The following is a 21,814-nucleotide window of genomic DNA, read 5'->3' on the forward strand; positions in this document are numbered from 1 at the left end:
TGCGAGTTCACACACAAAACGCACCTCCGTGTGATGTTGCGCTGCTGTTTTTTGGCTGTTTTTTATGTTATTATTGTTATTTTAGTGAATGTCACATGGTTTCATCATGAAACGACTGGATTTCTCTACTTTATTTTGCTTGTTGCTTTGTGTCACAGGGTTGCCAGGTAAGTTTTAAAGCCGTTTTATCCTACAATAATACAATTAATGGAGATTTGTCAAAAACAACTGAAGAAAATGTAATACAAATATTTATTTTCGTAATATTTTCTACATATATGTATATATATATATATATATAATAAGCCTGCTCAGACTTGCTCATATGTGAAAAACAGTAATTTATCATATATAAATAAATATTATACAAATAATAATTACATAGTATGATATGAAATGCGTGTACTCACAAAAATGTTTTACTTAATAATTTTTTTTTACAAAAATCAGACCTTCGTAATGAACAAGTGTTTTTAAGACAAAAATAGAATGTAAATTCTACGTATATATATATATATATTATATTAATTATATATATATATTAATATATAAATAACGGCTTGCTCATATGTGAAAAACAGTAATATATCATATATAAATAAATATTATACAAATAATAATTACACAATATAATATGAAATGCGTGTACTCACAAAAATGTTTTTACTTCCTAACCTTCCTAATGAACAAGCGTTTTTAAGAAAAAAATTGAATGTAATTTCTAATTATATTATATTATATTATATTATATTATATTATATTATATTATATTATATTATATTATATTATATTATATTATATTATATTATATTATATTATATTATATTATATTATATTATATTATATTATATTATATTATATTATATTATATTATATTATATTATATTATATTATATTTCTTTATAAATTACTTCAATTTTTTTCTTTAAAACGCTTGTTTATTAGGAAGGTCTGATTTTTGTAAAAAAAAAAATAAATGTAAAAAAAATTGTGAGTACACACATTTGATCATTAATACATTGCATTCAAATGATGGCAAACATAAAAATATTAGGTAAGTTTTAAAGCCGTTTTATCCAACAATAATGCAATTAATGGAGACATTTGTCAAAAACAACTAAAGAAAATGGAATACTAGTAATATTTTCTTTGTGTGGATTATATGTAGATTTAATGCACAATCAAATTTTTAAAAAAGTGCAATTACTTCATGTATGCAATATTTACTTTAATCTCTGTAGCTTTAAAAAATGCCCACAATAATTTCCTTTCACAATAATTTTCTTTATAATAATTTCACAATCTTTCTCAAAGAGTCCAGTCCCATCCAGTGCATCTGCAGACTTGCATCCATCTGTTTAGGGATTTCGCCGCCATCATAATCCCTACTGTGGGCCTTCTTTGCATCTCACTCACTCTCAGCTTTTAGTGCATCTGCGATTCACATAAAACATCTGGCTCATCCACATGTCCAAATCCAACCTCCAGTCCATGTGCCGTCATTGTTTTATTTTTTTTTACAGTTTACATTCATATTTAAAACAGCATCTTTCATCTTGGCGGGCAAATTCCTAAATCCATTCATTCATTCAGCACAGCATAAAAGTACATTGAATGCATTTGATTTTCTGCTAGCTAATGCTAACAGAAAGAAAAAAAAACACTGGCTTTTCCTCTATGGAAGTGCGTTTTATTGTCAAATTGGCAAAAATAATAACATCACACTTTTTACATCATTTCCGATGTACTTTTTTGTTAAATTTTGAACGCTGTGGCTTATACAACATTGTAACTAATTCATGACTGCGTTATAATTTTGTGCTACTTCAGAAATACTACTTATTTTCATGAGGTCAAGCCAGGGAATAATGTATTATAGGAAGACGTTAGTTCAGTTACTTATTGGTATTGTATATTTCTTAGCTACCTTTGAGTGTTAAGTCGCTGTGCGATGATTTAGTCTTTTAATAATAATAATAATACATTTTATTTGTATAGCGCTTTTCAAAATACTCAAAGACACTTTACAGAAGAATGGAGTTGAATAAACGGAGTAAAAGATACAACATACAACAACATACAACATTCATTCGTTAATACACAGTTAAAACATGAGAAAAGTGGGGCGGGGCACTTTTATGTTACAGGAGTGAGTCAGACTATTATTTTGAGTAATCCCCATTATGTCGACAGTCAGTGTAAAAACTACCAGCATGAGGCAAAATTTCAAAATTTCCAAAAGTTCAGTTTTCCTTTAAAATTACATGTTTTTTAAACATTAAATTCAATGCAAATGTACAAATACTTTTTGTATAACATGTTTTATTTATCGTGTTCTCACAGCTAGCCGGTGCGCCCACAGCAAATACGCACAGAAGCTCCTGACCGATCTGTTCGCCAACTACACGAGTGCTCTGAGGCCGGTGCAGGACACCGACGGCATACTGAACGTCACCCTGCAGGTCACGCTATCGCAAATTATCGACATGGTAAAATCCAAAAAGGGTACACAGTATAATTAGTAGAAAAACCCCACTCAACTACACATAATTGACAGAAAAATATTCAAGACTAAACAGCACCTCTGGTGGTTGGAACCTAGTACTGCACTCATTTTGCTATACATGCTTTAATTATAGCTAAGGGATATTTACTTACCGAAGCCGTTATTGTGTTATGGTGTTATTTGGAGACTTTTAATTCTTAGTTAATAGACTAGGCCAGGGGTCGGCAACCTGCGGCTTCAGAGCCACATGAGGCCATTTTCTGCATGAATACATTATCATATGTGCCCTTCATCGTTTCGCTGCATTGTTTATGGGAGCTCTATCGACAATTTTACTTTGCATATTATGTACTGTTTCTTGGCTGTTGGAGGATAGGTAGCTAGCTAGCAAGCTACACTTCCAAGTCCTCAATGGAGCATCGCTGAACATTCTTCCAGGTGGTTCCGTTTTACATTTTTGAGTTGCAACCATGTTTTTTTAAAATATTTTTTTATATTTTTATATTTATATTTTTATATTTTTTAGATTTTTAGATTTTTTATATATTTTTATATTTTTTTATATAAAAAACATGCATCAGATTCCAATTGAGTGCATCCCATAATCAGTTCCCAGTTCCACATGTCCAAAAGGAGTAGGAAGAAGCAAAGCTTATTAAATCCTACCCCTCCATCTGGTACTTTTACAATCAGTAACTGTTACATTTGTTCACTTCCTGCAACATTTTATTTTATTTTATTTTATTTTATTTTATTTTATTTTATTTTATTTTATTTTATTTTATTTTATTTATTTTGTATTTTTTATTATTTTTTATTATTTTTTAATTTAATTTAATTTAATTTAATTTAATTTAATTTAATTTAATTTAATTTAATTTAATTTAATTTAATTTAATTTAATTTAATTTAATTTAATTTAATTTAATTTAATTTTTCATTCATTCATTCATTTTCTACCGTTTTTTTCCTCACAGCCAATCACAGGGCACATATAGACAAACAACCATTCACACTCACATTCATACCTATGGACAATTTGGAGTGGCTAATTAACCTAGCATGTTTTTGGAATGTGGGAGGAAATCGGAGTACCCGGAGAAAACCCACGCATGCACGGGGAGAACATGCAAACTCCACACAGAGATGACCGAGGGTGGAATTAAACCCGGGTCTCCTAGTTGTGTGGCCTGCGTGCTAACCACTCGGACGCAATGCAGCCTAACCAGTAATTAATAAATTTTATAGTATTGTTGATCTAATTTTATTTTATTTCATTTCATTTCATTTCATTTCATTTCATTTCATTTCATTTCATTTCATTTCATTTCATTTCATTTTATTTTATTTTATTTTATTTTATTTTATTTTATTTTATTTTATTTTATTTTATTTACTATGGTTACCATAGTAAGTGTCAATATAGTGATGGGCCCAGTCCTAACTGGCCAATGTGTTTCCTTTTAATCCCATCAAATGAATAATGTCTTGCAGGACGAGCGAAACCAAATTCTGACTGCTTACTTGTGGATAAGGCAAGTCTGGCTGGATGCACATCTTAAATGGAGTAGAGACGACTACGATGGCCTCGATACCATCCGTATACCTAGCAGTTATGTATGGAGACCTGATATTGTCCTATATAACAAGTAGGTCGGACTGGTGTCGAGTTACCATGTTGTTGTCAGTACAAAAAAGGCACAAGCTGGACATATCTTGAAGGAATTATTCATGGGAGTCTGTTTTTATAGCACCGGTAAATGTCATGATAAAAAACAAAAATACAAAATACAAAAAAACACAATAATAGTAATACGTTGATTTTATATAGAGATAACATAGCGGGCCGAAATGGAAGCGTCCTGATGCTTATTATTACTATTATATATAATCTTTGTCATCTTTGTGTTCTTTTCACATATTGGTAATGGTAATGGTAATGGTTTTATTATTAATAAGCAAAGCTCATTAAATCCTACCCCTCCATCTGGTACTTTTACAATCACTAACTGTTACATTTGTTCACGTCCTGCTTTCCTAATATATTTTAATTTTAATTTTAATTTTAATTTTAATTTTAATTTTAATTTTAATTTTAATTTTAATTTTAATTTTAATTTTAATTTTAATTTTAATTTTAATTTTAATTTTAATTTTGTCTAGGCAAGGCTGGGCCACATCAGGTTTTCCCTGAAAAAAAACGCATTTATTTAAAACAGAAAAATATACAAACTTTTTCAGTGCTTTGGTTCCAATTTTCTACAATAAAAGCTCTGATAAAACATTCCACTGTTCTCAAATTTTTATTTTTCTGCACAAAATAAGATGGAAAATAAATAAACAAATCAAGAATAAAGAAAATCAATTAATCAGTAATAAATAAATATAATAATAGTAATAAAAACTTAAGAAACCACATATAGTTGGTGGGTAGACAAATTATTTTTTCCAGATTAAAATGAACAAAGAATTATTAGAGCCCTGTAGACATGACAAAACACGACTATAGTCACATTTATACTCTTTTTATTTACAACATATTGCGCAACTGCAGGGTCTTGAGACACATGCTATCTCGCAAACTAGAGAGCTAGCCACCTAAACGGTAGCCTTCAAGTTATTTCTTTTCAACTTAATTAGCCAAAAACTTACCACTTCCACACGGATAGGGAGGATAACTATTAACAGTTATTTAACCTTTAACATGAACATTAATCAAACGTAATAATTTTTTCTGGGTACATGATACCATACAGCATCCATATCAAACTTTAACATTAAACTTTCATATCAAGGCGGGGGCCTCAAACTAGTGTCCTGCGGGCCACATTTGGCCCACGGGCCGCGTGTTTGAGACCCTTGATCTACTGTGTTCTGAGGAGCTCCATTTTAGAAGAAAAAGTTATTTTTCGCTTCTTCGGACCTGATTAGAATCAGACGTGCATTACCGGGTTGTCATAAAACACAGACGTAGAAACTGAGGAACGAGTTCAATCCCCCGAAAGAGTGTGGACCCGTCCCTCAGTGGGTACACTTGTGCCTTTTTACACAATCCCAAATATTCAACAGTGCCATCAAATCTGTCTTCTACTTGATGGATGTTTCTTGACTTCTAGCGCTGATGACCACTTCACGGGTTCCATGGACACCAACGTGGTGATCCGCCATGACGGTCAGATCACATGGGACTCGCCGGCCATCACCAAAAGCTCCTGCAAAGTGGACGTGTCTTTTTTTCCCTTTGATGCTCAGCAGTGCAGATTCACATACGGTTCCTGGACCTACAACGGCAACCACTTGGACATCCTGAACGCCATGGAGAGCGCCGACCTTGCAGACTTGGTGGACAACGTGGAATGGGAGGTGCTGGGAATGCCGGCCAAGAGGAATGTGATTCTTTACGGATGCTGCGCCGACCCGTACCCGGATATTACTTACACTTTAAAACTCAAAAGAAGGGCGTCATTTTATGTGTTCAACTTATTGATACCCTGCGTCATGATCTCCTTCTTGGCTCCTCTGGGTTTCTACTTACCTGCTGATTCTGGAGAGAAGGTGTCGTTGGGTGTTACGGTGATGCTGGCGCTGACTGTGTTTCAGCTGTTGGTTGCGGAGATCATGCCGCCATCGGAGAATGTACCGCTCATTGGTAGGAACAGGAGTCATTACTGTTGTGTAGTAATAATAATAATAACTAGAAAATTCCCGCAGAAATTTTGATGGGCTTGCCACCTGGGCTGTGAACCTTGGGCCCGGTGCGCCAACGGCTACCATGCTAGCACCTAGCAAGACAGCCTCAAGTACCGAAAAGGTTGATGCAGTCCCATAGTGTCCCCACATCATGCCATGTGTCTATTCGCCTTTAGAAATGAGTAAATTAGCTAAAATGCTAACATGCTAACAGTCATCATGCTAGCACCTAGAAAGAGAGACTCAAGTTTAGAAAGTGCCAAGGTTGTCCTATAACCTTCCTACATCATGCCATGTGTGTATTTGCCTTTAGAAATGAGTAAATTAGCTAACATGCTAACAGTCATCCCGCTAGCACCTAGAAAGAGAGACTCAAGTTTAGAAAGTGCCAAGGTTGTCCTATAACCTTCCTACATCATGTCATGTGTCTATTTGCCTTTAGAAATTAGTAAATTAGCTAAAATGCTAACATGCTAACAGTCATCATGCTAGCACCTAGCAAGAGGGCCTCAAGTTTAGAATGTGCCAAGGTTGTTCTATAACCTTCCTACATCATGCCATGTGTCTATTTGCCTTTAGAAATGAGTGAATTAGCTAAAATGCTAACATGCTAACAGTCATCATGCTAGCACCTAGCAAGAGGGCCTCAAGTTTAGAATGTGCCTAGGTTGTTCTATAACCTTCCTACATCATGCCATGTGTCTATTTGCCTTTAGAAATGAGTGAATTAGCTAAAATGCTAACATGCTAACAGTCATCATGCTAGCACCTAGCAAGAGGGCCTCAAGTTTAGAATGTGCCAAGGTTGTTCTATAACCTTCCTACATCATGCCATGTGTCTATTTGCCTTTAGAAATGAGCGAATTAGCTAAAATGCTAACATGCTAACAGTCATCATGCTAGCACCTAGCAAGAGGGCCTCAAGTTGAGAAAGTGCCAAGGTTGTCCTATAACCTTCCTACATCATGCCATGTGTGTATTTGCCTTTAGAAATGAGTAAATTAGCTAAAATGCTAACATGCTAACAGTCATCATGCTAGCACCTAGCAAGAGGGCCTCAAGTTGAGAAAGTGCCAAGGTTGTCCTATAACCTTCCTACATCATGCCATGTGTGTATTTGCCTTTAGAAATGAGTAAATTAGCTAAAATGCTAACATGCTAACAGTCATCATGCTAGCACCTAGCAAGAGGGCCTCAAGTTTAGAAAGTGCCAAGGTTGTCCTATAACCTTCCTACATCATGCCATGTGTGTATTTGCCTTTAGAAATGAGTAAATTAGCTAACATGCTAACAGTCATCACGCTAGCACCTAGCAAGAGAGCCTCAAGTTTAGAAATGCCAAGGTTGTCCTATAACCTTCCTACATCAGGCCATGTGTGTATTTGCCTTTAGAAATTAGTACATTAGCTAAAATGATAACATGCTAACAGTCATCATGCTAGCACCTAGCAAGAGGGCCTCAAGTTTAGAAAGTGCCAAGGTTGTCCTATAACCTTCCTACATCATGCCATGTGTCTATTTGCCTTTAGAAATGAGTAAATTAGCTAAAATGCTAACATGCTAACAGTCATCATGCTAGCACCTAGCATGAGAGCCTCAAGTTGAGAAAGTGCCATGGTTGTCCTATAACCTCCCTACATTATACCATGTGTGTATTTGCCTTTAGACATGAGTAAATTAGCTTAAATGCTAACACGCTAACAGTCATGCTAGCCCCTAGCAAGAGAGCCTCGAGGTTAGAAAGTGCCAAGGTTGTCCTATAACCTCCCTACACCATGCCATGTGTGTATTATCCTTTAGACATGAGTAAATTAGCTTAAATGCTAACATGCTAACGGCTACCATGCTAGCACCTAGCAAGAAGGCCTCAAGTTGTCCTATAACCTTCCTACATCATGCCATGTGTCTATTTGCCTTTAGAAATGAGTAATGAGTAAAGCAGCAGTCTATGGGCTTGCATTACTGAGCAAGCCCATAATAATAACTAAACATCACAAGGAATAACAATATGGGCTTGCTCAGTAATGCAAGCCCCATAGACAGCAAGCCCATAATAATAACTAAACATCACAAGGAATAACAATATGGGCTTGCTCAGTAATGCAAGCCCCATAGACAGCTGCTGTCTATGGGGCTTGCATTACTGAGCAAGCCCATAAATAGAAAAGTCCTGTTTCTTGTGTCTACAGGAAAGTACTACATCGCCACCATGACTATGATCACAGCATCCACGGCTTTGACTATCTTCATCATGAATATCCACCACTGCGGCCCGGACGCCAAACCAGTCCCGGTGTGGGCCAAGAAGGTCATTCTACAGTACATGGCTAGAATATGTTTCGTTTATGAAGTCGGCGAGAACTGCTTGTCTACTCAGGCGGAGAAACGGGATACTTCAGTAGTGAACCGCAACATGAACGGCCGAGTGGGGGCCTCCATGGAGGACCGTACGTTTGTAATGGAAAGGGGGCACGAGGAAGCCGGCTTGGATCAACTCATGAGTCCTGATGAGTCCTCGATGGGCGTCAACCCTACTAATCACTTCAACTTCTGGAAAAATGGTGCGTTTATGAGCCCGGATTGTGAGGATTCGGCCGCCGGGATGAGATACCGGAAAGGCGGAGTCAGCGAAGTAGAACGTAAAGACGAGAGATTGTTGATTCTGCCCAACGTTGAGTACATCGCAAACTACTACAGAGAGCAGAGGGCCACCCAGAAGAGGACTGGGGAGTGGAAGAAGGTGGCCAAGGTTTTAGATCGCTTCTTCATGTGGTTGTTCTTCATTATGGTCTTTTTTATGAGTCTTCTCATCATCGGGAAAGCCGTCTGAACCCCAGTTATTCATAATCCCGAAAAATCCTTTCCAGATGCTGGAACTGCTCCAATGAACGCCACGCCATCTACCTCACTTATGTATATTTGTTGTCTTAATGCTGATTGAACAATTTGCTCCTTACCACTACTAACCTTTCCACTTTCTCATGCATCCTACATTATTATTATTAAAGTCATTCCAATTGCACGCTTCAAATTCATGTCTCTTGCATTTGAGCATTTATGGTATTTTTTTCTATAGAGGACAATAGACGGCTTTCACCATGTTTAATGTTTAACTCTTAGATGCATAAGTGGGTCAAAAATCACCCAGTCAGGTTGTTTTCTTGAAATATCTTCGTTATTAAAATTTTTTATCATTTCATATTCCAGGTATTCTTAAAAAAACATGTTTTTGATATCATGCCATTCACATTTTTAATTTAACTTTTATACATTTTAAGAAATTTTAAGAAATCTTCCATAAGTGGGTCAAAAATGACCGGGTCAGGTTGTTTTCTTGAAATATCTTCATAATGAAAATTTTTTCATCATTTCATATTCCAGGTATTCCTCAAAAAGCATCTTTTGATATCATACCATTCACATTTTTAACTTACCTTTTATACATTTTAAGAAATTTTTGGTTTTGTGTTACTACCCCAACCTTCCATAAGTGGGTCAAAAATGACCCAGTCAGGTTGTTTTTTTTAAATATATTAGTAATGAATATTTGTTATCATTTCATATTCCAGGTATTCCTCAAAAAACATGTTTTTGATATCATGCCATTCACATTTTATGCATTTTAAGAAATTTTAAGAAATCTTCCATAAGTGGGTCAAAAATGACCCGGTCAGGTTGTTTTCTTGAAATATCTTCATAATGAACATTTTTATCATTTCATATTCCAGGTATTCCTCAAAAAACATATTTTTGATATCATGCCATTCACATTTTTAACTTACCTTTTATACATTTTAAGATATTTTTAGTTTTGTGTTACTACCCCAACCTTCCATACGTGGGTCAAAAATGACCCGGTCAGGTTGTTTTCTTGAAATATCTTAGTAATGAAATTTTTTTATCATTTCATATTCCAGGTATTCCTCAAAAACATGTTTTTGATATCATGCCATTCACATTTTTAACTTACCTTTTATACATTTTAAGAAATTTTAGTTTTTGTGTTACTACCCCAACCTTCCATAAGTGGGTCAAAAATGACCCGGTCAGGTTGTTTTCTTGAAATATGTTTTTAATGAAAATTTTTCATCATTTCATATTCCAGGTATTCCTCAAAAAACATATTTTTGATATCATACCATTCACATTTTTAACTTACCTTTTATACATTTTAAGAAATTTTTGGTTTTGTGTTACTACCCCAACCTTCCATAAGTGGGTCAAAAATGACCCGGTCAGGTTGTTTTTTTTAAATATATTAGTAATGAATATTTGTTATCATTTCATATTCCAGGTATTCCTCAAAAAACATGTTTTTGATATTATGCCATTCACATTTTATGCATTTTAAGAAATTTTAAGAAATCTTCCATAAGTTTGTCAAAAATGACCCGGTCAGGTTGTTTTCTTGAAATATCTTCATAATGAACATTTTTATCATTTCATATTTCAGGTATTCCTCAAAAAACATATTTTTGATATCATGCCATTCACATTTTTAACTTACCTTTTATACATTTTAAGATATTTTTAGTTTTGTGTTACTACCCCAACCTTCCATACGTGGGTCAAAAATGACCCGGTCAGGTTGTTTTCTTGAAATATCTTAGTAATGAAATTTTTTTATCATTTCATATTCCAGGTATTCCTCAAAAACATGTTTTTGATATCATGCCGTTCACATTTTTTAACTTACCTTTTATACATTTTAAGAAATTTTAAGAAATCTTCCATAAGTGGGTCAAAAATGACCCGGTCAGGTTGTTTTCTTGAAATATCTTAGAAATGAATTTTTTTTATCATTTCATATTCCAGGTATTCCTCAAAAACATGTTTTTGATATCATACCATTCACATTTTTAACTTATCTTTTATACATTTTAAGAAATTTTAGTTTTTGTGTTACTACCCCAACCTTCCATAAGTGGGTCAAAAATGACCCGGTCAGGTTGTTTTCTTGAAATATCTTCATAATGAAAATTTTTCATCATTTCATATTCCAGGTATTCCTCAAAAATCATATTTTTGATATCATGCCATTCACATTTTTAACTTCCCTTTATGCAACACACAATGGATCCTCCCATTTTCTATTGTTGTACGGGGTCATTTTCTTTTTCAAAGATGTAAAAAAGTGAAAAATGAAGATGTTTCTAACATGAAATCATTCTTGTGTGGTCCTAAATATAATACTAAATATCATACAAGTTAACCAAAATGGCAAAATGGTCATAAAAAGGCATTGATTCTAGTATGGGTGATTTTTGAGCCACTTATGGAAGAGTGTAGGGTCCAGTCACTCGTGCATTTAAGACTTAAGCGGGCGTCTTGCGTGTCCTTGGGTCCAAAGGTAATTTCCAGCAGCAATTAGAAGGTCAAATCAATTATGGAAGCCACTTAGGGTCCATGATGTCCATACTGTGCCTCCTGGGAGGCACCATTAATTTTAAACTGGCCTTTCATGTGTATTCACTCTGTGTTCATTGACACTGCATGTATTGACCTTGTGTTCTTTTCCAACTGTTATTTTGTTGTTGTTATGATCAATGCTCAAGCTAAGGGGCTAATTTAAATGGGGAAAAGTGTCATTTAAGGTTGACAAAACATGTTGTCACGCTCGGATGTCGACTTCCTTCCTCAGGGTGTTGTTAAACAGTTGCCAAATAACAACGTCATTAACCACCAGAGGTTTGACAAGCGTACAGGGGAATAATTACAAACGCGAGACGCTTAATAACAATAACAATATTTACTTCAATCCCACAGGGGCTCATTAATAAAGATGATGTTTTGACCAAGTAATGAGGCTGATGTCATAATCTCTTCAGTCTCATCGTTGGCAGTGTAATATAGCCATATTATATATTTCAGTAAATGCATATCATCATTAAAAAATGTTTTTCTTACACTTATTATATTGACAGCACATTATTTTTGATTTTTCAAGCAATATTTAACATAAATTGATGGAATTATGTCATTGTTAGTGTTTTTTACTCATATAGCATGCAGTTTGACACATAAACAACAAACGTAACAATGACAAAACAGCCTTAAAATGTTAAGTACAAAATCAAAAAAGGTGACTTTACCAATAGTTTTACATAATTAGATTGCACTAGTATTTTTTTTTTTCATTTTTTTAAGAATATAAAAATATTATTATTATATATCCCATAATCAGTTACCAGTTCCACATGTCCAAAAGAAGTAAGAAGAAGCAAAGTTTATTAAATCCTACCCCTCCATCTGGTACTTTTACAATCACTAACTGTTACATTTGTTCACTTCCTGCTTTCCTAATATAGTTTAAGTCTATTTTTGTTAAAAAATGTTATGTTTTTTTATTTAAAAAATTATACTTTTTTTTGTCAACTTCCTACTTTCCTAATATAGTTTTAAGTTGTTTTTTTTTTATTTCTATATATTTTTTCACGTACCAAAGTAGGAGGTGATATGACCATATAATGACATAATGGGTACCATAGTAACTGTAAAATGTAAAAATGAGTACTTTTACGATCAGTAACTTTTACATTTGTTCACTTTCTGCTTTACTGATAAAGTTTAAGTCTATTTATAAATTTTCCATTTTTCTATTAAATTTTTCTATTTTAAAATTATTTTTGTCAACTTCCTGCTTTCCTAATATAGTTTTAAGTTGTTTTATACATATATATATATATTTATTATTTATTTATTTTCACATACAGAAGTACAAGGTACTTCGTGCTTTCCTTCCTGCTTTCCTAATATAGTTGAAGTTATTTATTTATAAATTTTTATTTTTATTTTCATTTTCATTTTTATTTTTATTTTTATTTTTATTTTTATTTTTATTTTTATTTTTATTTTTATTTTTATTTTTATTTTTATTTTTATTTTTATTTTTATTTTTATTTTTATTTTTATTTTTATTTTTATTTTTATTTTTATTCTAAATAAATAGCATTTATTATGCTAAATAAATGCTATGGCGTTTTAACGTAGTCCTAGCAAGTGTTTCAAATGTACTTCTTCCCTGAGATCATATTTCTCCTCTCTTGTAGAGAAGTATTGGATGACATTTTTAGCTAATTGCTTATTTTTAGCCTTATGCATTATTTTAGCTGTTTGAAGATGAACTATATCAGCAAGTTGAAGTATTTGTGATTTTAGAAATAAGGAGTTAGTATGTTCTCTGTAGGCGGCATTATGAATTATCCTTACTGGCCTTTTTTGCAGTACATTTAGCCAGTGAGGATTGCTTTTATAGTTATTAGCCCATATTTCCACACAATAAGTAAGATATGGTAGAACCAGAGATCAATAAAGAGTGTGGAGTGATTTCTGATTGAGAACAAATTTTGCTTTGTTCAATATTGAAATATTTCTGGCCACCTTATGTTGTATATTTGTAATATGAGGTTTCCAGCTCATATTTTCATCTATTGTGATCCTAATGTATTTTTCCTTCACCCTTTCAATGTCTACACCGTCTATTTGTATTTGCTGGTACGTGTCCTTTCTGCTGTTAGCAAACAGCATGATTTTAGTTTTATTTAGGTTCAAGGACAATCTATTATCATCAAAGCATCTTTTTAGTGTGACCATTTCTTCTCTGACCTTTCTAATGATTTTTTCTGTACTCCCTCCAGAACAAAAAGCAGTGGTATCAACCGCATATAATACCAGATTTAAGTTTTTTGTAACTTTGGAGATATCATTGATGTACAAGTTGAACAGTTTTGGCCCCAGTATTGACCCCTGGGGAACTCCGCATGTAATATATGATCCCCAGAAATTTATTTTCCTTCACCCTTTAAATGTCTACACCGTCTATTTGTGTTCTAATCAGACACACTCTTCTCATGTAACTAATATGATGTAATATATTCTAATTTTTGATACGAGTGAGTGCTCACTAAAGAGCCAATGTTCCCATAGGAGGACGCTGACGTCAACATAACATTAAGACGGCTTTAAAAGCACGCCACTGCTTCAGACTGACTGATTGTTAGTATTGCATTAGAATCTCGAATCATCTGAAAATGCTCAATGAATCTTTGGCGTTCGGCCCCTACGTGAGCCTGGACACCTTCGCCATTCCGCACGGAGGCAGGTACCCCATCTTTTTTCTGGGCCTCTTCATTTATCTGTTTTGCGTCTTTTGCAACGTGACGTTGCTGAGCTTGATCATCCTGCGGCGAAACCTCCACAAGCCCATGTATTTCATCCTCTTCAGCCTCCCCCTCAACGACCTGATGGGCATCACCGCCATGCTCCCGAAGGTCCTGTCGGACATCGTCACCGAGACCAACCAGATCTCCTACAATCTGTGCGTGTTCCAAGCTTTTCTCCTGCACTTGTACGGCGGCGGGATTCTCTTCATCCTGGCGGCCATGTCTTTGGATCGCTACATCGCCATCTGCATGCCTTTACGCTACAGCGCCATCATGACCCCCAAAACTGTCGTATGCGTCGTCTCGCTCACGTGGGGTCTGGACTTCATCCTCATCGCCGTGCTCTTCTCGCTTCAAACCAGACTCCCTCGCTGCAAATTCGTTATCAAAAACGTCTTCTGCGATAATCCATCGCTTGTGAAGCTACGGTGCGGAAACGCCACCGTCAACAACGTCATTGGTCTCTTCGCTACTACGCTCATGCAAGCGATAAGCGTGTCGATTCAGGCTTTTTCATACGTGAAGATTCTGATCACTTGCTTGGTTACGAGGAGATCCGATGCCAAGAAGAAGGCCATCAACACTTGCGTGGCGCAGCTGGTGATTATTATCATATTCGAGGTTGTGGGCACTTTTACTATTTTATCCCATCGCTTCCAAAACGTGTCGAGTGACCTGCAAAAGATTATGGGGGTGTTGATATTTCTCATATCGCCGTTTTTGAACCCGTTGGTGTACGGGCTGTACACCAGCGAGATACGACAAACGATGCTGAGGGTCTTACAAAATAGACCCTCTTTCTAAAAAAAACAGGTTTCACTTTTGGGGCTGAGAGGTAGCCTCAAAATTGTTTTTTTTAAATATTGTCCGCATCTAAATTGCTTTTTTTGTTGCATTACTGATATTTTCTTTGATGCTTTCATTTACTTTAATGTATTTTTTTATTATGTGTGTGATTTATTCATCTATTATTCAAAAACCATTGCATCTTCCTGCTCTTATTGGAATCATCATAGTGACCATGTGAAAAAGAATACAATTAATAAACAAAAAATAAAACAATAAAGGAAATAGCAGTGACAATTGGGAAGTAGTAAGACTCAATTGTGATTATTTAATTTTAGGTATTTTAACCCTTAGATGCATAAGTGCGTCAAAAATGACCCGGTCAGGTTGTTTTCTTGAAATTTCTTCCTAATGAAAATTTTTTATCATTTCATATTCCAGGTATTCCTCAAAAAACATGTTTTTAATATCATGCCTTTCACATTTTTAACTTACCTTTTATACATTTTAAGAAATTTTAAGAAATCTTCCATAAGTGGGTCAAAAATGACCCGGTCAGGTTGTTTTCTTGAAATATTTTCCTAATGAAAATTTTTTATTATTTTATATTCCAGGTATTCCTAAAAAACATGTTTTTGATATCATGCCATTCACATTTTTAACTTACCTTTTATACATTTTAAGAAATTTTAAGAAATCTTCCATAAGTGGGTCAAAAATGACCCAGTCAGGTTGTTTTCGTGAAATATCTTTGTAAGGATTTTTTTTTTATCATTTCATATTCCAGGTATTCCTGAAAAAAAACATGTTTTCAATATCATGTCATTCACATTTTTAACTTACCTTTTATACATTTTAAGAAATTTTAGTTTTTGTGTTACTACCCCAACCTTCCATAAGTGGGTCAAAAATGACCCGGTCAGGTTGTTTTCTTGAAATATCTTCGTAATGAACATTTTTTTTATCATTTCATATTCCAGGTATCCCTCAAAAAACATGTTTTTCATATCATGCCATTCACATTTTTAACTTGCCTTTTATACATTTAAAAATTTTTTAAGAAATCTTCCATAAGTGGGTCAAAAATGACCCGGTCAGGTTGTTTTCTTGAAATATCTTCGTAATGAAATTTTTTAAAATCATTTTATATTCCAGGTATTCTTCAAAAAACATGTTTTTGATATCATGCCATTCACATTTTTAACTTAAATTTAATACATTTTAAGAAATTTTTATTTTTGTGTTACTACCTCAACCTTCCATAAGTGGGTCAAAAATGACCCGGTCAGGTTGTTTTCTTGAAATATCTTCATAATGAAAATTTTTCATCATTTCATATTCCAGGTATTCCTCAAAAAACATGTTTTTGATATCATGCCATTGACATTTTTAACTTACCTTTATGCAACACACAATGGATCCTCATATTTTCTATTGTTGTATGGGGTCATTTTCTTTTTCAAAGATGTAAAAAAGTGAAAAATGAAGATGTTTCTAACATGAAATCATTCTTGTGTGGTCCTAAATATAATACTAAATATCATACAAGTGATTATTCCTAACCAAAATAGAAAAAAATTGTCATAAAAAGGCATTGATTCTAGTATGGGTGATTTTTGAGCCACTAATGGAAGAGTGTAGGGTCCAGTCACTCGTGCATCGAAGGGTTATAGAATATTTTTTTCTCTCACATACTTTTATTTTTCAAACAGTGATGTTTTTATATCCTTGTTAGCTTGTGATGACTGGTGTGGTTTCTTATTTTCTTTTGTACTGGACTATGTACATAGGATGACTAGTAATGAATTGGGACGAGATAAGTCTTGACTTCTTCCCACTCCCTTTCGAACATGTGTACGTTTATATACATATACATGGGTATTTTTATTTGTATTTATTTTGGTTGGTTTGTTGTGCTTTGGATGTTTTTCATGTTTGAAATAAAGAAGAAAAAAAAGTGTGTTAATTTTTTAATTTTCCAATGAGGGTATTATGAAATACTTCATCTGTAAGTACCAGAATATGGACTCAATTGAGAATTATATCATTGTAGAAACCAGGGATTACTATCATCATTATTTTTCTTCTGACTATTACTACTACTACTACTACTAGTAGTAGTAGTAGGCTAGTATTAGCCTGCTGTTGCCCTATCATATGAAATTTGTCAGAGATTTTTTTGGGTAAAAAATAAAAATAAAAATAAAAATAAAAATAAAAATAAAAATAAAAATAAAAATAAAAATAAAAATAAAAATAAAAATAAAAATAAAAATAAAAATAAAAATAAAAATAAAAATAAAAATAAAAATAAAAATAAAAATAAAATAAAAAAATATTTAGTGGGGTCTTAAGAACATTTTAAAATAGGCCTAATGACGCCACTGTTGTTTCGCAACTTGTCTTTGTGATTTTCTGAAAAAAAAAAAAAATCAGATTTCAATAATTTATTGTCAAAAAACTGCTGGATTTTCTCGGTTTTATCACATCCATCCTGCCGAAGCCAAAGCACATTCGGAATTAAGAAGTTAATGGGGGTACACCCTGGACTGGTCGCCAGCCAATCACAGGGCACATATAGACAAACAACCATTCACACTCACATTCATACCTATGGACAATTTGGAGTGGCCAATTAACCTAGCCTGTTTTTGGAATGTGGGAAGAAACCGGAGTACCCGGAGAAAACCCACACACGCACGGGGAGAACATTCAACTCCACATGCCCGATGGTGGAATCGAATGCCCGTCTCCTAGCTGTGTGGCCTGTGTGCTAACCACTTGTCCATCGTTAGCTATAGTATTTAAGCTATTTAGTGATATTGTTTTACATCAAAATTGCATCTGTTTATACAATAGATTTGAGCATTTTTGCTTTAAATTAATTTAAGTTAATTAAATTTAATTAAATTTAAATTTAGGCTGGCAACCAGTCCAGGGTGTACCCCACCTCTCGCCCGAAGACAGCTGGGATAGGCTCCAGCACCCCTGCGACCCTCGTGAGGAAAAGCAGTAGAAAATTAATTTTAATTTTAATTTTAATTTTAATTTTAATTTTAATTTTAATTTTAATTTTAATTTTAATTTTAATTTTAATTTTAATTTTAATTTTAATTTTAATTTTAATTTTAATTTTAATTTTAATTTTAATTAAATTTCATTATTCAGTCCAGGGTCTTCTCGCCCGGTGTCAGGTTCAAACTCCTGTGACACTTGTTAAAACACTTAAATACAATAAGAGACAGACAACAATATTCAAAGTTACTCGCAGCGAAGAGAGTGAAACAACATACTCAGTGACATGCCGCTCTAATCTGAATATGCAGTTTCTTTTTATTCTCTTTCGGGGGTCCCTACTACATGGTCGTGCAACTCTAAGTGGGGGGGGGCTGTATTTGTTTGTTTTTGAGAGTAATTACTTTTATTGTTTTATGAGTTCTTATTGCACATTCTTGCACATTCTTTAACATGAACATCTGCAGGGTCGCAGTTGGCGCATCCAGGCACCTCCAGGACCTGGGGGGGGGGTCGCTGGGGGTCTCTGATCGGGGTCACGGGAACCTTCTTCAGCACATTCAAACACTTTCTATAGTTTAAGAAAATGCATATAAGGGTGATAACTAACATTATGTTCATTCTGTTTACATTTTATTCTAACGCCGGAACACAGCTGGGATAGGCTCCAGCATACCCAACGGATGGCGGATCACCCCGTAGTTGCTTAGAAACCAGATTGCATCACAAACAGAAGAGGTTGTGTTGGTTAATCTCTTGGGTTAGCATCTGCGAATAAAAGACGCTAACGCTGAGGCGGTGTCTTACCAACTGCGGTGCAGTTGAGGATAAGCCAGGTGAGGCGTTTGAGGAACCAATTCCCTGCATGATGATGAATCTTGTACATTGCTAACGAGTCAATTTTTTTCAGGCATGACGGACACCAATGCGTCTTCTCAGTGGTTGTTGCTGCAATCGCTGGAATTGTCTTGGATTCAAGTTTATCCATCGTTTGTGTTTGGCGCTTTAACTTATCTAATTATTATCGTTTGCAACTTGCTGGTGTCGGCGACCATCGCCATGAACAAGAAGCTCCACAAGCCCATGTTCATCCTGCTCTTCAACTTGCCTCTAAGCGACCTGCTGGGAGCTACAGCTTTCTTCCCGCAATTTTTATTCAGCATCCTGTCGCACAATAGACTCATTTCTACCGACGCGTGCATGCTACAAGCGTTTCTTATTCACGTCTACGGCACGGCAAATTTGTTAACATTGGCCGCCATGGCGTACGACCGATATATCGCTATATGTTCGCCTCTGAGGTACCACATCATTATGAGTCCAAAGAAGCTCGTTAAAATAATATTTTTTATCTGGTTCATCGATTTCTCCATCATGGCCGTCCTGTTTGCGTTGTTCGCACGGCTCACATTTTGCAGTCGTAAAATGGTGGATTTGTTTTGTAACAATCCGTCGCTGCTGAAGCTGACTTGCGAGGACAAAACGGTGAACAACATTTACGGTTTGGTGGGCATCGTTTTTCTGCAAGGCGGCACTTTGTCGATAGTGATATACACCTACGCGCAAATACTGCGAGTGTGCGTCATGACTAATAATATGGACACGCGCAAAAAGGCGATACAGACGTGCGGCACACATTTGACCGTTTTTGTCATCCTGCAGGTCAATACCGTTTTCACGCTGCTGGCGCACAGGATTGAAAGCGCCTCGCCGGCAATGAGGAGGCTGCTCGGTTTGTCTGTTTTAGTCTTTCCGCCTTTTTTGGACCCCATGATTTACGGGCTGAAGCTCACTGAGCTGAAGGAAAGCATTCAGTTCATTCTAAGAAAGACGCTAAGCAAATTGCGTCGGGAGTGAATAATTCAGTGTATATACACAAATATCCATATATATGCATACTTATTATATGTATGAATTAGTGATATGTCGCTCAGGAGGTGAATGAGCCATCGTGTTTATCATCTGATGTGTCGACACGAAGCAGAAGTGTGATGGGAAGGTTTACACGCATAATTAAGCTGGAAATGTACGGTGCGCTATACTTTATTTATTTATGTGATTATTTTTCATTTATTATTGTTTATTTATGTCACAAGTAAGGAACATTTTGGCATTTACATTTTCTTATCTTCCTCTCTAAAAAGAAAGAAACGTGTTAATATAACAAATAATAAAAACCCTAATAATAATAATAATAATAATAAACCTAACTATAAATAAAACTCTTAAGAAGCACATGGGAGTTAAAAATAATCAGACTCTAAACCAGGGGTCTCAAACACCGCAAATGTGGCCCCACATGACACTAGTTTGAGGCCCCCGCTTTGATATGAAAGTTTAAAAAACTACATCGGAGGTTGCCTACAGCCACAACTCTCCTCACAAATGGATTATGTGGAATAACCAATACATTTTGCACAGAAACAAGTCCATGTTCCACAAACAATGCCTGGAAAAGACATCATTTTTATATCAGTAAATATGAAACAAACACATAAGGAACACGTTTAGTTTAGATCAGGGGTCTCAAACACGTGGCCCGCAGGACACTAGTTTGAGGCCCCCGCCTTGATATGAAAGCTTAATGTTTGATATGCATGCTGTATGGTATCATGTACCCAGAAAAAATGATTACGTTTGATTCATGTTCATGTTAAAGGTTAAATAACTGTTAATAGTTATCCTCCCTATCCGTGTGGAAGTGGTAAGTTTTTGGCTATTTAAGTTGAAAAGAAATAACTTGAAGGCTACCGTTTAGGTGGCTAGCTCTCTAGTTTGCGAGTTAGCATGTGTCTCAAGACCCTGCAGTTGCGCAATATGTTGTAAATAAAAAGAGTATAAATGTGACTATAGGCGTGTTTTGTCATGTCTACAAGGCTCTAATAATGCTTTGTTCATTTTAATCTGAAAAAAATCATTTGTCTACCCACCAACTATATGTGGTTTCTTAAGTTTTTATTATTTGTCGTTTTATTATTATTATTATTATATTTATTCATTTATTACTGATTGATTGATTTTCTTTATTCTTGATTTGTTTATTTATTTTTCACCCCTGCTCTAAACCTTGTGCAGTGTTAATTAAAAGGAAAATATAAATATGGAAAACGAAGGATAAAATAAGATTAAAAATAGGCATAAAATCATCCCTGTGTATAATTTGATCAGTAGATTATTGCTTATATCAGCTATATTATTGTGGCGTGATTGTAGTTGAGATAAAGTTGAGGAAAAAAACAATCTGAGGCTCACAGATGCTGCTTTTTTTTCATTTTGCTCAATTTCATGTCTATTTGTTTATGTAGTGTATTTCATAATAGTTTGACATGCGTTAATAATTATGGATTAGATTTTATATCGTGCTTTTCAAGGCAACCAAAGCGCTTCGCAATGAAGTGAACCCATTATTCAATCAGACACTGGTGGTAACCTCCAGCTGTCCTCGGGCGAGAGACTGGTGGCCAGCCAATCACAGGGCACATATAGACAAACAACCATTCACACTCACATTCATACCTATGGACAATTTGGAGTCGCTAATTAACCTAGCATGTTTTTGGAATGTGGGAATTTACAGTAATACATTAATTTTAATTTTAATTTTAATTTTAATTTTAATTTTAATTTTAATTTTAATTTTAATTTTAATTTTAAT

At 34.7% G+C, this 21,814-nt stretch overlaps 3 protein-coding genes across 4 annotated transcripts; all 3 read left to right on the forward strand.

Moving 5' to 3' along the window:
- The first annotated feature begins 2 nt into the window (after positions 1-2).
- On the forward strand, positions 3-9,218 carry chrna10a (cholinergic receptor, nicotinic, alpha 10a). Of its 2 annotated transcripts, XM_078792654.1 has the most exons (6): positions 3-167; positions 2,344-2,489; positions 4,001-4,155; positions 5,623-6,155; positions 8,386-8,504; positions 8,574-9,218. In XM_078792654.1, the coding sequence occupies exons 1-6, from the start codon at positions 89-91 to the stop codon at positions 9,024-9,026; spliced, it is 1,485 nt and encodes a 494-aa protein (XP_078648780.1). In that variant the 5' UTR covers positions 3-88; the 3' UTR covers positions 9,027-9,218. The 2 variants fall into 2 exon arrangements, with proteins under 2 accessions (XP_078648780.1, XP_057935695.2); XM_058079712.2 differs by having other exon boundaries at positions 8,386-9,218.
- Positions 9,219-14,198: 4,980 nt separating this feature from the next.
- Positions 14,199-15,385, forward strand: LOC131134902 (olfactory receptor 52N2-like). Its single transcript, XM_078792954.1, is given in 2 exon segments — positions 14,199-15,193; positions 15,375-15,385. Coding segments are annotated over 2 exon segments (978 nt in total). The 5' UTR covers positions 14,199-14,226.
- A 3,686-nt stretch (positions 15,386-19,071) lies between these two features.
- On the forward strand, positions 19,072-20,016 carry LOC131134903 (olfactory receptor 2A12-like). Its single transcript, XM_058080590.2, has one exon. It carries the CDS (start codon positions 19,072-19,074, stop codon positions 20,014-20,016), a length of 945 nt encoding a protein of 314 aa, XP_057936573.2.
- The last annotated feature ends 1,798 nt before the right edge of the window (positions 20,017-21,814 follow it).

This window comes from Doryrhamphus excisus, linkage group LG8 (assembly GCF_037039965.1).
Source record: "Doryrhamphus excisus strain RoL-2023G ecotype Guam linkage group LG8, RoL_Dexc_Guam_v1.1, whole genome shotgun sequence".
Taxonomy (NCBI): domain Eukaryota; kingdom Metazoa; phylum Chordata; class Actinopteri; order Syngnathiformes; family Syngnathidae; genus Doryrhamphus; species Doryrhamphus excisus.

What these genes read in the sequence shown, in the direction of transcription:
- LOC131134903 (XM_058080590.2), top strand. Translation starts at nt 19,072, where the DNA reads ATGACGGACACCAATGCGTCTTCTCAGTGGTTGTTGCTGCAATCGCTG.
- chrna10a (XM_058079712.2), top strand. Translation starts at nt 89, where the DNA reads ATGTCACATGGTTTCATCATGAAACGACTGGATTTCTCTACTTTATTT. An exon ending in TATCGCAAATTATCGACATG is followed by an intron (nt 2,490 to 4,000) that starts GTAAAATCCAAA and finishes AATGTCTTGCAG; the next exon opens with GACGAGCGAAACCAAATTCT. An exon ending in GATATTGTCCTATATAACAA is followed by an intron (nt 4,156 to 5,622) that starts GTAGGTCGGACT and finishes CTTGACTTCTAG; the next exon opens with CGCTGATGACCACTTCACGG.